Source organism: Fringilla coelebs, assembly GCF_963513975.1.
Source record: "Fringilla coelebs genome assembly, chromosome: 12".
NCBI lineage: Eukaryota > Metazoa > Chordata > Aves > Passeriformes > Fringillidae > Fringilla > Fringilla coelebs.
Window position 1 is genome coordinate 5,623,647 of NC_140038.1, and position 16,806 is coordinate 5,640,452.

General features: G+C 44.8%; 1 protein-coding gene across 2 annotated transcripts in view; it reads right to left on the bottom strand.

Moving 5' to 3' along the window:
* Positions 1 to 16,806, bottom strand: part of ZNF592 (zinc finger protein 592) — a 37,139-nt gene that overhangs the window by 16,866 nt on the left and 3,467 nt on the right. For both annotated transcript variants that reach the window (XM_084213838.1, XM_084213837.1), the window contains exons 2-3: positions 14,184 to 16,486; positions 789 to 967 (exon numbers count right to left, since the gene is read on the bottom strand). In XM_084213838.1, the coding sequence (XP_084069964.1) occupies positions 789 to 967; positions 14,184 to 16,478 (2,474 nt within the window). In that variant the 5' untranslated portion in view covers positions 16,479 to 16,486. The remainder of the gene's footprint in view (positions 1 to 788; positions 968 to 14,183; positions 16,487 to 16,806) is intronic.

Sequence of the window (16,806 nt, forward strand, 5' to 3'; positions counted from 1 at the left end):
GGAGACTGTGTCCTCTGGTTCTGTCAGTGCTGCCCTGTGGGAGAGACCGAGCCCAGCTGTCTGCAGCCTCCCTTCAGGGAGCTGTAAAACAAACTGGGAGAGAGCACAGCCAGGACAGCTCTCGGGGCTTCTGCTGCTCAGAGTGACCCCGAGATATGTTAGAAAGTTTTTTTTCCCAGCCCAGCAGTTAAAGAAGAAGTCAGAACTATTCTCCTTCTCAAGGTTGTTTATTGTTTCTTATCTATAAAATTCTTTCTCTGGCCTGCCGAGGTCTGTTCAGCAGGTCAGACAGAGGCACACTGGCCACCCTCAGGGCAGTGTTATGTTTTTATACTGAAAACTACGTGTGCATTATTTACCATAACTTCCCAATATCTATCACCTGTGTTAGACAGTGAGCTCCTACTCTAAACCAATCCAAAAGTGCCACCATCACAGCAGAAGATGGAGGCCAAGAAGAAGAAGAAGGAGAAAGGCTGTAGGCCCAGATTCCTACTTCTTGCCTCCTGAACCCCCATTCTAGAAACCCCAAAAAATCTATTTTTCACCCTGTGACAAACTAACTGTTGTTCTGCTTAGATTTTTGTGGCTTGCAGATCCTCATACAAGGTTGGTAATTTTTTCCATGGGTCATAATCAAAGCCACAGGTATCCTGGGCTCTGTGCCAAGGTCTCTGAGCCCCCTGGCAGGGGTTTGAGCAACCCAGGACAACCAGAGGGATGTCCTGAATTCTGACAGGGACATCCACAAGCTCAGTGCAGAGGTGTAAATGCCTGGGTGCACCCACCTGAAGCCAACCTTGCGGGAGTAGTGCAGGCAGTTCTCCTTGACGTGGGTCTGGAAGTAGGCGGAGCGGCACACGGCCCCGCACTCGGGGCAGCAGTACGGCGACTTGTGAGCGTGGATCCTCTGGTGGGCACAGTAACTGCACTGGTTGGGCAGCATCATCTGGCACACTTGGCACGTCTGATGGAAGAAAGGTTACATTTGTTAGTTATTCTCTACCTGGGCTTTTTTCCTCCCCAAATTCACCCTAGAAAACTTCCAGGTTTAAAGGAAGAACAGGCATACTGCTCTAGCAGCAGCATCAACTCCACAAAGCTCTTTAACAAGTCTCCTATCATCTTTTCCCAACATCTTCCACAGTTAACCATTCCATATTTAAACCACATCTTTTATTGTTTATTTCCTTTTTTCCCCATAGAAAAGGAAAGCAAACTGTTTCACCTCTTAGCTCTCATGATATTCTGAATGCTCAGCACTTTCATTTCCTGACTTGAGAAGGAGAGCACTTTTCTCAAGAAGTGTTCACCCCACACCACAACATCACAAAAAAGGAGGAAAATTACAGCCTGACTCCAAACACCTGCTGCTGAAGGCAGTGCAGTCCTGACCAGCACCTTCCCCATCAAAACAACTGCTGTGTCTTTTGCAAAATTTCTTTGTATCAGATGAAATTTCAACTTTCCAAGACCACAAACTATTTGTTTCCCTTACAGAAACTTCCTGATGACCAGAAATAATGCAAAGCCCCTTTCTCTCCCTGTTTCATCCTTAATGAAATCCATTTTCACACACATGCTTGCTACCAAAACCTCTTTGCAGAAGCATAATTTATTTGATATGCAGAGTTTTTATGTGGATGCACCATCCCATTTTCAACCGCTGTCAAACCTCTGCTCCCTTTCACAGGTGTCTCAACTATCTGTACTCCTGCAAAGCCCAGGAGCAGCTACTCCTCCTCTGCAGGAAGCACATTACTGGATGCCTGAGCAGAGTAGAGCTGGAGCAGATCCCAGCCCACTCTGAGCCCTCCAGGAGCAAAAACTGTCTTCCAACATTTATCATCCCATGCAAAATCGCTCCTCTAAGTTAAGAATGAACAACAGCATGCAGCTAATTATGGATTATCAAATCAAATAATTAAACTAAATAATTTCCATGGACTTCACTGCTGGCAGCCAGGGTAGAAACATGAGACAGAAGCCCCTAAATCTGACAAAAAATTGAATAAAATTAATGGCCAACTCCCTTTTCTGTATCATTGCTATTTCATGCAGCACCTCCGTGATGCTCCACTCCATAACACCCATCAGGGAAATGTCAAAACCCCTGCAGGTAAGAGAAAGCATCACTTACAATAAAATGCAAAGCTGTGACAAACCTGAAAGGTTCACAGGGTGGAAGGGAATAAAGAATTAGGCACTCAAAAGTGAAAACTGCAGAAATTGCCAAATACCTGAAAAGCTTCAGATGTGATCTGAGATATGTCACAACTCAAGTTTAGAGGAGAAATTGTTTCTCCAGGAAGGAGAGAAATTAGTGGAAAAACCACATGGTAGGACTCTCATGTACACACCCATAGGCAATTAAAGGAAGCTCAAGAGCATTTGAAATGCTGCAGAAGTCCCCTAATTTCAGCAAAGAAAAACAGTGCAATTGGGCCATGGGAAGGGGAAAATGAGAACCAGAAAATCCCCCAGGATCTCTCTGCAAGGAGCTGAGCAGGACATTTAATTCTCCAATGCACTCTCAAATACCCAAGTAAGAGCTACAAAAGTAAGCAGTAAGCAATAAATTCATAGTAAATAAGAGCAGTAAGTAATAAGTAAGTAATAAGTAAGTAATAAGTAAGTAATAAGTAAGTAATAAGTAAAAGCAGTTTATTGCATTTAAGATATTTTTTTCTAACTGGCTTGAGAATGGAGAATTTATCTCCCTGGCATTGTTAAAATGGGACTTCTTGCTGTGATCTCAACTAGTATGTAAGGCAGAGCCACCACAACCACAAGCTGAAAACACCTTTGCCCTAGTAACTCAGTGAGAAACACTCTCTCCAGATCCTTCCTTGTCAAAGCCAATTTAGTTTTGATTTTAAGTCAGTTTGAGGCTCACCTCCTCCTCCCCCACATGTCATACCCACTGCTCCCAAAATCAATCAGCACATGTTGAAAACCTGAATTTTCACCACCCTGTGTGTTCTTGTGCTGGATCTAAAATATGCCAAAACCACTCAGTATTTGATGAGCTCCATTCCTGGGCACTGCTCCTGGGGATGTCAGAGGAGCAGCCAGCTCCCATCACCTCCTGCATTATGTGAAAGGCTCCACAGGGACCAAAACCATGCCAACATAGGCCAGAAAAGCTTGGGGGCTGTGAGCAAGAGGCACCAAAATTGTGGTTATCTACTGCAGAAAGCCTGCCAGAAAGTGTGGACACATGATACAGGAATAAAAAGCAAGACTCAGTGAGGATAAGGCTAAATTAATTCATTGCTCCTGCAGGCACCACGGAAGGACCTAGAAGGATTCCCACACTGACACCACACACCACAGGGGGGTCATAAACCAGCACAAGGCTCCAAATTCAGATTATCTTGTGGAAGGGCCAAGACATTGGGCAGTAAGTAGAGAAAGAAGAGAGATGAGACACAAGGATAAATGAGTAAGAATAAGGAAAATCTCATCCTCAAGCAGCATTACTGCTGGACTTGGGAAAAGTCAATGCAGCTTCTCCCTTCTGGCCCCATGGAACAATCCAGGCCCTCCAGAGGAGTCAACAACCACATGGGTAAGGAAGATCTGAGCTGCAATGGATCATCAGGCTACCTGGATTTCCCAAACAGCTTTGCAACATCCTTCAGTACAGGATTTTGAGAAAACTAAGGTACCACCACATAAGAGAAGGAGTTTGCTTGGATAAGTAAGTGGTTAGAAGAAAAGACAGAGCAAGGTCCCGAGGAAGTTCTGCTGGCACTTTGGCTCTTCAAAATAACCTCCAAGTATCTGGGAAAGTTAAACAGCAAAGATTGATGATCATAACCCAGTAACTCAGCATTTTATAGATAAGGGCTGACCACGAGGGCTGGCTGCAAAAAGAATGTGCAGGGCTGGGGGTAATAAAATGAACCAAGCAAGGAACACACTAGAGCTGAGGAAGGTTCCAGTAAGAGAAAAAAACCACAACTGTTCACACTCATCCTTTTCTCAACACCTGCAGAAGACAGGACACCAGCCATCCTGCCAGGAGGATTACAGGAGGTTCTGCTCATCCCTTTTGCACCAGGAGCTGCTGCACTTGTCAGGAGCCAGTGTGCAGCCATGCTGAGCTCCCCACCAAACACTCAGTCTGGGACACAGAGTGGTTCTTCCTTTTGCAACTCTTCTGCTTCGTATGAGAAATTATAACTTGGTTCCAGATGTCACATTTTTATCTTTCTCCTAGTTTTCCATGACTTTTCAAAGAAGTCTGGCAGCAATTTGAGACATTCATTAGTCAGTTATTTCTAAAACATGTTACCAGGACAGGATTCAGTTGTGTAATGTCTGTGTTTTTCATACTCCCATAGCCTACGCTTTAATCAAGAGTTATTTATTACAAATTTTCTTTAATTCTGGTTTGCCTGCCACATTTCATTTGGGCTTTTCTTCCACAAGTCACATTCACACACAGACAAATGCTCAGAAGCTCAGCCATTTTGGAATACTTGAGCTGATTCCCATTTTTACTTATTAGCTTCTTCAAAAGGAGAAAAAGAATTAAATATTCACTGAGATACAGTGCAGATTGAAAAAAATATACTACTCAAAAAAAGTTTGTCTGTTAAACCCAACCCTTGTGGCCACAGAGGTGTTTGCAAATTAGGGCATTTATAGTAACACACAGTTTTGCCCCAGACAGTGCCAGTGGAAAGGGAATTGGCATGAGCAAAGAAACATTCCAGCAGTTTTAGTCTCTTTGCTGTTCCAGAGTTAAGTGATGGTGATGGAGTCCACATCCACTTAAGAGATGCCCCCAGACTACAAGGGTCTACCTTGACATGATCATCCCGGAGCTTCAGTTAAAAACTCTTGGGCAGCAACCCTATGGCATGGAACCAGGGCTAGGAAAAAGATTCACAAGCCAAATTATCTCTAAAAAAAAAAAATTACTAAGGACTCAAAGATAAGCAGTCATAGGGGAACAGAAACTGTATTTGCAGACTGTTCATGTTTCAAAAAATGCTTGCCCCTAACATATTAAAACCAAAAATCCCCTACCAGTGGCACCCTAAAGCCCCAGTTCTTCCCAAATCCAGCCTTTTGCAAGCTGCAATTTTCTGCTTCAGGCAGAGCTGCTGGGGCAGCCAAGGGACCACAGATTAGCAGGATCCTCTTGCTATTAAAAAAAAACAGTGACCAATTACTAGTTAAAGTTAACCTTTAACTTCTCAGTAGCTCTCCCTGCCTGCCTGGCTGGGATCAATGCCAGCACCTGTGTCCCTCAGCAGGGATGGCACTGCAGGGGTGCCATGTGCTGGCTCTGGGGGCACAGCTGGCACACCTTCATCTCTGCCCCCTGTGCTCCCCTTCCCATACCCTCTGGGATCACTGGTTGTGGGCCACACCACAGTCAAGCTCCAGATGCTTGGAGGGCGATTTTTGACTTATTTCAACCATCCAGGTGACAGCACTGCTACACAACATTTTATCAATCTGAGGAGAAGCAGTGGGCAGAGAACTGAATCTGCTGTTGCTGTGATAACTGAACTATACTCCTGCCCAGGCTCTCTCTAAATGAACACACATCATTGCATTAACATGTTCAATTAATGGGTGAAAATACCCCTTCAACAGAACCTCAAGATTATTCATTTGAAGAAGAAAAACCTAGAATCCTAATGTAGAGTTTTTATTCTAATTAACCATATCCAAGCACAACAGCTATTGTTATTCCCTTAGATTATAGCTGCCTATTTTCTCAGCTTAAGGAGCCAATGCCTGACCTTCAGCTCACTCCCATCTCACATCCTCATTCCTCAGCCTCATTGTTGCATCCCTCCTCCTGCCATTGACCTTTTGGATTTGTATCCTTGAACCTCACTAATCCTTCAACACTCCCAAATCCAGTGCCCTCCTCAGACCTGCACCAGGACCAACTCCTACACACACATCTCAATCATCCCAACACACCAGGATGCTTAACCTTCAGGAAGGCACTCCAATAAAAATTTATCTCTGGAAACTAAGGCCATTAAATAAACCCAAAATGCATTTTTTATATATATATATATATATATATATATATATATATATATATATATATATATATACACATGGAAAAATCCCTGGTTAAAGCATAGATGTAAATCTAGAAACTCGACAGCTTAGAGAAACAAAGTGGAATTGCAATGGAAAAATCCTCTAGCATCACAGATCTTAGACAATATTGCATCAAATCAGCTTACTTCCAAATTTGCAAAATCTGTAGCTCTTTTCTCTTTATGATCTCAGCTGTAATTTCAAGAATTTCAGTTTTGACATATTTTCTTTTGCCCCACTGTAGCAGGTTTACGTGGCAAGGTTTTGGTTGGGAGTGGCTGCAGGGTGACCTCTGAGAAGACACCAGAAGCTGTCCCCATGTCAGACAGAGCTCTGTGATGGAACTGTCACTGGCCAAGACCAAGCCCTTGAGCAGCACCTCTGGGACAACAGATCAGGAAAAGGTCAAAGATGCTGTGCAGCAGCTGGGAAAGAGGAGGGAAAAGATGTGAGAGTAAGAGCCCAGATGCCAGAGCACTCCATCATGAATCCATGGTGACTCAGGTTGTCCCTCTCTGATCCATGGAGGAGCACAGTGGGTGTGCCCTGAAGGACACTGCAGCCCATGGAGAGAGCCCTTGCTGGAGCAGGATTTCTGGCAGGATGGGAAGCCCATGCTCTTCCAGCCCGTTCCTGAAGGACTGCACCCCACGGAAAAGATTCATCCCAGAGCAGATCCTCAAGAACTGCACTGTGGAAAGGACTCATGACAAAGCTAAGTTCATGACAGACTGTCTCCCATGGGAAGGACTCCATGATGGAGCAGGGAAGAGTGTGAGGAGGAAGGCTGGGTGGGCACTTGGTTCCAGCTAGAAATCTGAACTCGCGCTCGCTAAAATGATCACGCAGTGGATTAAATGACTTTTCACATCCACACTTTCAAGTCAAGTGTGGGTCAAGTGTGACCCCATATGCTACATGGGACACATTCCCTCTCTTTTCTTACAGTGATGATGTTAAAGGCCTCTGCTCTTTCCTCCACTAGACCAGGCTGCTCCAAGCCCTGTCCAATCTGGCCTTGATCACTTTCAGGGATGCAGCAGCCACAGTTTCTCTGGTTGGAGATTGTGTTTATTGCCCGTGGTGTTTGCAGCAGCATTAGACACTTCAGAGGGCACCCTCTCCTCACAGCAGGATAGAGCAGACCATCACCACTACCTGGGCTCTCATTCCCCTGCCTGTCACCCACAGAACCCTCCAGTCACAACTCCAGGTTGCCTGAGGCAGCATCATAGGTGCCCAGCTGGAAAAAGAATGCAGGAGCAAGACTCTTTTAGTGCCAGCAGACACCAGCTTCCAGCCCCATTTCCATCCCACCCAGAACAACCCCCCTGTCTCCAGCTATCCCCTCCTCCTCACTCTCAGCCATGTCCGGGCCTCTAGTTCACAGCCCTGCCCCTTATCCTCTTCCCTCTGGGGCCTGTAGGACCACCAGGGCCAGGCATGGGTGGGGAAGGACAGGGTGGGATTGCTGCCTCATGGCAACAGATCACAACTGATTGAAGCAGACCATGGAGCCACACCCTGGCTTTTCTTCCTCATCAGCCTCTCCTCATCCTGATGCTCTGGTTTGTTCTTGGGTGCAGGCTCTGCTATCCTGCCACTTTGTCTTCTTTCCCAGCAGCTCCCTTTCCCCAACATGCTTTTATCATAACATCTTCCATCCCTTTGCTTCTACAAAATCCACAGGGGAAATTTCCATAAAAAACAAAATCCATCCTCACTAGTACTAAAGGACTGCATTAATCACTCGTGGTTTGGGACAGGGAGAACACAGTGCTTTATGGGGCCAAGGGAATTTTTTGCTGATTTTCAACCCTCTTGTTTTCTAAATTAAAACATGAACTTGAAGGGGGGAAGGAAGAGAAAAACAGGAAAAATACAGCAGCTGCCTTTCTTTTTTTGCTGCTGGGAAATTATCAGGGCAGCATGTGGTTCTACTAGCTCCTGGCAAGTTTTATCCAATAAATTATAAAGCATTGATTTAAGACAGGGAAGGAAGAAGAAAAAGAAAAGGCAGCAATAAAATTGCTTTTAAATTACTTGTGTAGGTGGTACATAAACAGGACACATCACAACTCATTGAAAAATTCTTATTGGACAAAAAAAAAAAGAGAAAAGAAGAAGAAAAAAAGTAAGGAGAACAGAAGGGTCAAGAAAATTCAGAGGTCCCAAGTTTATGTTCTATACTTTATTAGAGTTGCTAGCTACCTTGGTGGATTTTGGGTGGTCAAGTCAAATAAGAAAGGAAAAGAAAAAAGGATTAAACATCTCTGGTTACCAGTAGATGGACAATTATGCCCGAGAGGGTCAGGAAGTACTTTTAATTCTTGCACATGTTATTGTGGTCTCTCCTTGCCAAGAAAACAAATAAGCTCTGTCTCAAAACTAGTTTGTGTCCTTTGTTCCATTACTTCTGCTGCAAAGCTCTTCCAGAATTCATTCCTGTGATGATTACAGACTGTCCTCTGATTCTCTACACAAATCTATATCAGTCTGTTTTGCATCATTATTGCCCCTAAATTAAAAAGCTCCTTTCTACGAAGATCACACCAGATACAGGGTGAGAAGAGATACGGAGAACACTGTAACAAAAAGCACATCCCAAATGCAGGCACCAGGAGCTGCATGGGCTTTGTTCCTGTCCTGTAATTTGAGCCCTGAAAACTGTCTGATGCTGATGAATTGCCCAGAGCAATTCCTGCCAGTACAGGAAGTACTTCTTGAGGGCAGATTTCATTTCTGGTGGGGGAAAAAAGTGCCACTATGCTCACCTTAATCCTTTGCTTCAGTGCTGAAGGACACCCACCCTCATTTACCAGGCCTTTGCCAAGCTAAACTCATAAAGGGCTTTTAATTTCCCCTTAAGAGATTATGTTTCCATTTCTGGTCATTCTTCCCTCAGTTACTCCAATCTATCCTGATAAAAAAAAACAATACACTCCTCTCCAACTTGGTTATTTCTAGCACGAGGGAGCATTACCACAGCCCTGACTGGTGCTGCAGATTGACAGAAGTCTCCTGCACAGTTGTGTCACCTCAGTCAATCAAAGAGTTAAGACCAAATCCTGCCTTTGGTTAATTTTCATACCATTCCTACTCAGTCTTAAAGATCATCTAGAACCTCCTGTAAAATACTCCCCTTTTTCCATGACTTCTTACTTTGTTAGTTTGGTTCAGCAAATTTTTTAACAGAGTCATCCTCCAAAGTCTCCTTAACACAAATATTAACTCCATAGGTACTTAAAACCACCCATCAGGAGATCTCATAAAAACCTGATCCCAGCTGCAATTATTTCCAGGAGTTTACCTGGTTCTGTTCCAACCTCACAATCCAACTTCTCCAGCATATTCATTCTTCATGCAGTACTCTAACAACCATCTCACTGAACATCAAGGAGATGAGGATAAACTCATTCCTCTATTCCAAAAACAAAAATCAGTTTGGCATAAACTACACCTACTTATATATCCTTCCCTGCCTCACCCCCCAGAAATCTTGCTCTAGAACACACCATTGTATCAGACCAAACAGACCTGAAGTTACATGGAACATCTGGTACCACCTCTTCAACATCTGGACAAGTATAATGCCTACACAGAGCACAGCTTCTGGTTTGAACAAATCCAACCTGCCAGTTATTCAAATTCCCATACTGCTTCCTTCTTGCAGTTCAGCAATGGAAAAGCAGCACACAGGTCCCACTGAGCAGCTTGATTCACAAGCTTGAAAAAAAATGCAGAATTGGCCTCACTAGTTGCCAAAAAAGGCATTAAGATGATCCATTCAAAACATACATCTACTAAATCCAGTTCTTTATGTTTCTGAAGTGGATTATTCAAGCCTGTATCCTCCCTGCAAGCCATGGAGATCCCATCCCACCACAGTATTCAGCTGGGAGGAACTGCCTTCATCCTACACATATTCTGTACCAAAATAAACCCTGCTGTGCTCTGAGCAACTGCAATCATGTACATGTTTAAAAATACAACATTAAGGTCAAGCTCTCCATCATTTTTTTAAAGGTCTTTCCTTTAGAAAACCACGGCACCTTCTCAACCACATCATCATCCCCCTCTCCTCCTCCCACTTGCTCCAAATCTCCTCCTTTCCCTGCTGTCTGGACCACATCACTATCTTTCTTCCTTCCTGCAATACAACTGTGACCCAGCCATGTCACTCACATTTTGGCCACACCTAGGAAAGTAATTTACAATTATCCATCCTATTTAAGCAGGATTTACCCACAGCCATGTAGAAGTGTAACACCAGGTATTTCCCAAACCATCATCTGGAAGAAAGAGAAAAGCCAATAATCCCCTTTTCAAGCAGCTCTGGGAAACCTGAAAATGTCAGAGTAATTCACAAAGTCATGGTAAGAAATTCCAATTAAAGTGAAAAGTCTTCAGTATCAGCACAGGGTAAGCTTTCTCATGGAGCAGAGACAGCTTAGGCTCTTCCCCCTCTCCAATCCAGTCATTCCTCCTCTTATCACAGGGTGCTTGTCCTTCAGCTTCTGGGTCACTGAAAACATCATACTGAAAAATAAGTCTCTCCTGCTCTTTCTTTTCTTCATCAACCCTGTTGGATCAGGCCTTCCTTCTTAGCAAGGTACCACACCAAAGCCATGTCCGAAACAGTTTTTGAGTTAAAAGCATCATAACTGAGCACTCCAAAGCCCATTTGGTCTCACAAGTTACAGTCACACTGGATGTGCATCCAGATTTGGGGTCATTTAACAGAAAAGCTTCCAAGAACATGGATCAAAAATCACCTGGCTTATTTTCCACAGCTCTCCACCTTCTAGTACAAACCCAGGTGCTGTGGATAAATTGCTTTTACCCTTCCCCTTCAGCTGAAGTTGCACTTTCCATTATACATTCATCTACCCCTTCCAAGCATCCTCATTTTTTAGGGACAATCTAGTACCAAGCATCTGAATAGTCACAGATTAAAAGCTTTTGGCCACAATACAAAGGGGACCTGCCCTGCTACTTCTTGAAGCTCCTTAGAAGGCATAAATCAAGCCATGTCTTTATGTGGAAAGTGTCACTACTTCCTAGTTTCTCAGTGAGGCATGGCAAAGAGTTTGTGCCTGAGTTCTAAGGTTGAATAAGAAATTAATTTGGAATATTTTTTGTATATTTTTATCAGAGTGCAGATTTTACTGTCTGTAATAAACTGTGGCAATCACACCCCATATCACCACTTCTAAACCAGCATGTCAACACAGTGAGATAGACACCAGGTATGGAGGAAGAAATACACAGTTTTTGTTCAAAATGCACAAAATTATGATAAAACTCTAGATAATTAGTCTCTTGAGATCTAGGGATGTGGTTTCATAGCCAAGTTTGCCCACAACAATTAATACTATTTCTGCACCCTGACAGATTGTCTCACGACTGCAGCTTGCTGTGGATCCAGCACAACAACTGCTGTGGACTGTGGTTTTAATTAGATGTACCAATATGTAAATCAACATCTTCTGCCCTGTGGACATAGTGGTTTTGAACCACTACCAGGGCACTAAAATATGTTCACTCCAGGTGTTACATCAATGCCTTCCTCAGTAACCCAATTTCAGAGAATCAGAGAACCCCAGACTGGTTTGGGTTGGAAGGGACCTTGAAGACCATCTCATGCCATGAGCAGGAACACCTCCCACTAGGTTGCTCCAAGCCCCATCCAACCTTACCTTGAACATTTATAGGGATGGGGCAGCCACAGCTTCTCTGGGCAGCCCACGCCAGGGCCTCACCCCCATCACAGGGAAGAATTTCTCTACACCCAATTTCTACCACTTTAACAAAAAAACAAGTGTCCTGGCCCAACTCTGCAGAGGTTTTAACCACTTCTACCATGTAACAAAGTGTTGCAAAATCAGTCACTTGATCCTCTCCTGCTTATACCAACACTTCTCTTTTTTGTCACCAGAACAGAAAGAACAACCCAAGGAATTAAGTTAATGCAGAGTCAGGGTATCTTTCAGAAAGTGGTGGCCATGTTGTCCTAGTCCAGGGGTTTATGACACACATTCCAACAACTTCACCTACAACCTTCTCACACCATGATTAACAGTATTACATTCATTAATACCCTATATGCAAAACCTTCAGCTTCTCTGCCCTTGATCCTGCTGGGATCTACACTGTGTTATCCACGTGGGACACACGATGTGAAGGTCATCCACACCTTTTCCCTTGGAGAGCTCAGAGAATCAGGGATCCCTGTGAGGCCACTGAATTTCACCCATCCTTTCACCTCTCAGCCCAGTGACACCAAACACCTGGGCTCTGGTAAAAGGCAGTGGGATGGTTTCCATCAGCTACTGCTAAATCCAGACACACCATTACAGGCATGGGGCACAAATTCTTATTTCCTTTAGAAATGTAACAACTTTATTGAAACAGATGTTCTGGGAACAGCATGGAGCACCACTGGGCAGCCTGCAGGACAGCAAATATACAGTGGAAAAGGACTCCCAGAGCAGTGCACGCATCCTATGGAGTGCAAACATGGGAAGATCTTACAGGCAGGAACTGGTTTCAGGAGCTCAAAAGTAGCCTCTTTTTCCAGTGCTTCTCTTCAGAAAAATACCCCAAAAATAATGTCACATCTAGCAGAACTACTTGACATGAGAGGCGTAAACTCTATTCTTGGTTAAGTTACAGAATAAATTATTTGATTACAAGCTAAAAATACTTACTATCACACATTCTTTTCCTCTTTAAGGAACTCTTGAATTGATAATCCCACAATAGAAATAAGGAAGTACATTTTTAATGACACTGATTAACATTTTAGATCACTTCGGAGCACTCACTGTATCCCTTCTCCTGGAAGTTTTAATGCCAGACTGCTGACATTTCCTAAAAAAGCATTATAGTTGAAAAATGAGTTGGTGTGTTGACAGAGTGCAGAGCTCACTGACCTGCCTCAGGCAAGAAACCTGATTACGTGGCCACACTGATCCCTTTTGGCCTCACCATTTTTTACAACATCAAAACCATTCAGCCATAATCTAGTTTTTTTGGTGGCTGATGAATTTAAGATAACAAACTATCTAAATGAGACCACAGCAACCTCAATACTCCTGCAAGCCATTCAAGCAGCACAGGGAGGCTCTGGAGAGTGCAGGTGTTCTGACAGCCATGGCAGAGATGTGGTCATCCTCTCAAATGATGGCATGGAGTCCTGGTTTTTTGCAGCCCTTGCAGTGGGAGCCAGCTCTGCTGGCAGCCACACCAACCTGGGAAGCTTTTACCTCATCCAAAGAGATAAGGAGAAGGGATACTCCTCCTCTTCAGCTGCAGGCTGGTTAACACTTAAGACTGAACGTGTCTTCTAAAATAAAAGCCATAAACAAAGTGTATGGTCCTGGTCCACAACAATAATCATCTTCTCTTCATCAGGGGAAACCTAAGCTGGAGTTTAATTTAAGGGGATTCCAGCCAGGTCCATAGAGGTTGTGGAAACCTGAGCAGGGCAGGACAGGAGGAAGGCAGGAAGCCACTAACAAGGCTCTTGAACGCTGCTATGCACCCACTCACCCTGTACCACCCAAAGGGCAAAAGCAGACAGAACCAGCCTTCCCCCCCACATACCACAGCAGGCCTGGGCAACACACAGCTGACCACACCAGCAGCAACAATAACAGCCGATGTGCAATGATCACAGGGAAGGTTCTGGCACCAGTGGCAGGAAAGGCAACACTGAACTGTGCCAGATCTCCTCCAGCCACGCTTACAGCACAAAAACCCGTTCCAGGTAACGCTCTGCTGATCCTCCCCTACAGCTTTTTTGCGCGCCTCATCCAAGCCATCTTTCATCTCCATCACCTTTCTTTGACACTCAAGGATCTCCATAGCCTCCTTACTAGGCTCTTTTTACTGGCAGAGGGTAGAAAGAAGGCAAGCAAACAACACTGAACATTTCTTCACACGCACGCGTCTGGGCTCATGTGCATTCCAAATTCTCCCCATAAGCACTTTTTTAGGCAAAGCAACTCATTTGCCACCACGATGCCTACTTCTCCCCTTGAGGACAATCTCTTTAAACTCGGAGAGATTTAACTAATAACATTAAAATGATGACTTACCAGTCTCTCATTATCTTCTGAGGTTCTCTGGTAATGAGCTGCTAAAGAAGTGTAATCCTGCTCCTGCTTGTTACACTCCAAACACTTAAGTCCATGACGGATTAGCCTCTGTGGGTCTGTGTAGAGAGGCAAGGCTGGCTGAGTGCTTGCAGAAATCCCTACCCCGCCTCCTGAAGCAGCACTGGACTTAGGTGGAGGAGAGGATGAGAGAAAAGTCTGAGGAGCTGGAGAGACTGAAGAGCTTGTAGGAGAAGGTGAAAACATTTGGTCAATGGAAATTGGTTTCATGAGCAGCTGAGAACACTGCATGATAAATCCTTTGCTCTTATGATCTCGTGCATGTTTAAGCAAGCTACACTTATTAAAAAAAAGGAGCATAGTTGAACACTGAGTGCACATGACTTCAATGTGAACGCTTCGCCTACTATAGTGTTGAGTCAGGCTTTTCTCTAAGGCAAATGAGTCCCCACATTCCAGGCAACAATACCCAGAGGCAGGTAAATTAATACTAGTGTCAGGTGGGGGGCTAAGGTTTGGAGTATATATCGGCACTGGATTGGCACTGTGTAGCACTTTATGGAATGCCTCCATGACAACGGGAGCAGCTTTCTTGACTTGGTGCACCAGTGGCACTGACATCTGTGTCACCTGAGGCTGGTTTCGCCTCTGTGTGGATGTCTTCGCTGTAACAGAAGCAGCAACGCTGTGGGGGACCAAGTTGAGATTTGCCAAGTGCACAGCTTTGGGAAGAAGGCTGGAGGTGGCTGTGTTGGATGGCTGCTGCCTCTTGACCCCCACTTTTATGGCACCGCCGCCGCAGTTTGGCAGTGGAGATAAGGACACCGTGCAAGTGCTGTTTGCAATATCCATTTTCATACTGTCTGAGTAAGGACTCGCTACATTTGACAGCTGGATAGCCACAGCAGCCCCGTTTTTGGTTGAATTCCTGCCAGCCTCACCTTCTGTAACTGCACTAGTATCAGGGGATGGGAAAGACTTGATAAACTCTTCAGCAGAAGAGGTTTCTGCAGGTGACTCTTCTGAAGATTTGCCCAACTCATCATTTTCTGGCAAAATTCTGGTTACAGTCCTTTTAATTTCACCGGAAGATGTCTTGATGGTCTTTATTCTAACTTTGGGAATAGCTGGCGGAGAGCCAGCTGCCATGGAAGGAGAGCCTTTCCCACTGCTGTCACTGCACACACTCCGAGGACTCTCAGGCTGCTTGCCAGCCTTCCTCACCACCTCCAAGGGGCTTCGGGGACTCTTTGGCGACTTGGGCATTTTTGGACTTCCCTTCGTCCCGTCTTTAAAAGGACCAGGTTCCTTGGTAAAATTTGGCTGATCGCTTTTTGGAATACACACAACCTTTTTGGCCTGAAGAGCTACTAAGGCTGCCACACAGGATGACAACTTGGAATGAGTTGGCTTTAGCCTCTGACGAGGTGGTATGGATGAAGACACGTTTAGCTCGGGCACAGACCCCTTGCTATCTCCTAAATTGTTGTGAGGGACGTCTCCAAACACCAAGCCTTCCCCAAGAAAGCTGTTGGTATCTAACAAGTCCTTGCTTGACTCTGCAAACCTCTCCACTGCTCTGTCTTGCTCTCTCCTGCTCATTTCCAGCCTATTCTCTGGCTGGCAGTGGATTTCTGTCTTCTGTTCCTTTTTACAGTACTGATCAAACATGCTTAATTCGGGCTCTGGCACCTTCCTAAGATGATCTAGGACTGAAGCTCCTGTTGGTACATATATTGAAGGTGGTGGAAAATAGGGAGTTTGGGCATGTTTGGGTTTATCCCCAATACTGTTCTCTTTGAATGTATCCTCCGGTTCAGGGCTGGAAATGGGGCTAAACTGACTGAATGTTGGCAAAGGCTCTGACTTGGACTCGTCCAGTTTATCAGAGTAACCTCTCGAGCTGTCACCATTAATAAAAGTTGACTCAAACTTGCCATAATTATGGACTAAAGCATGAGCCTCAGCTGGCAGATCGGAGCCACGAAAGCCATTGTGTAACAGACCAGTTCCAAGGTGATTCCCCTCCTTCTCTGCCTCAAAAGACTCCTGGCGACTTGTGTTCTTCACTATCACACTGACAACAGGTGCATCGGAGGGAGGCAGAGAGTGGGATAAGGACACATTCTCATCGATGCACATTCCTGATGACTTCAGGTGATTCTCATTCTCCTCCCCAGCTGATGGAATGGTCTCCTTAGCATCAAGACTAGTTGGATCAGGGATGTCAAAAGCAGCCAAGAGGTCATCAAAGTCAGGGGTTTTCATGTCCCCCATGATGAAAGCTACAATCAAAAGCACAAAAAATACTTTGTCAATATATTTCCCCCATGGACAAACTTTGTAAGACTCACATGCATCAACATCTACTGTGACAAAAATCACAGCTACCCAAAGCTTGGGGTGTGGGCAGAGCTGCTCCTCAGAGGTGCTTCAAGCAGCACAGTGAGAGACAGCAAGCATGCCCTTATCCCAGGATCCCCCAGAACAGAGCTGGTACGAGCATCACCTTTGACACCACACCCAGCTCATGCAGGGGACATCTTTTCAACCTGTCAGGTGCACCAATAATCCAAAGCCAGCCGTCATCATGAGCCTCAACAGA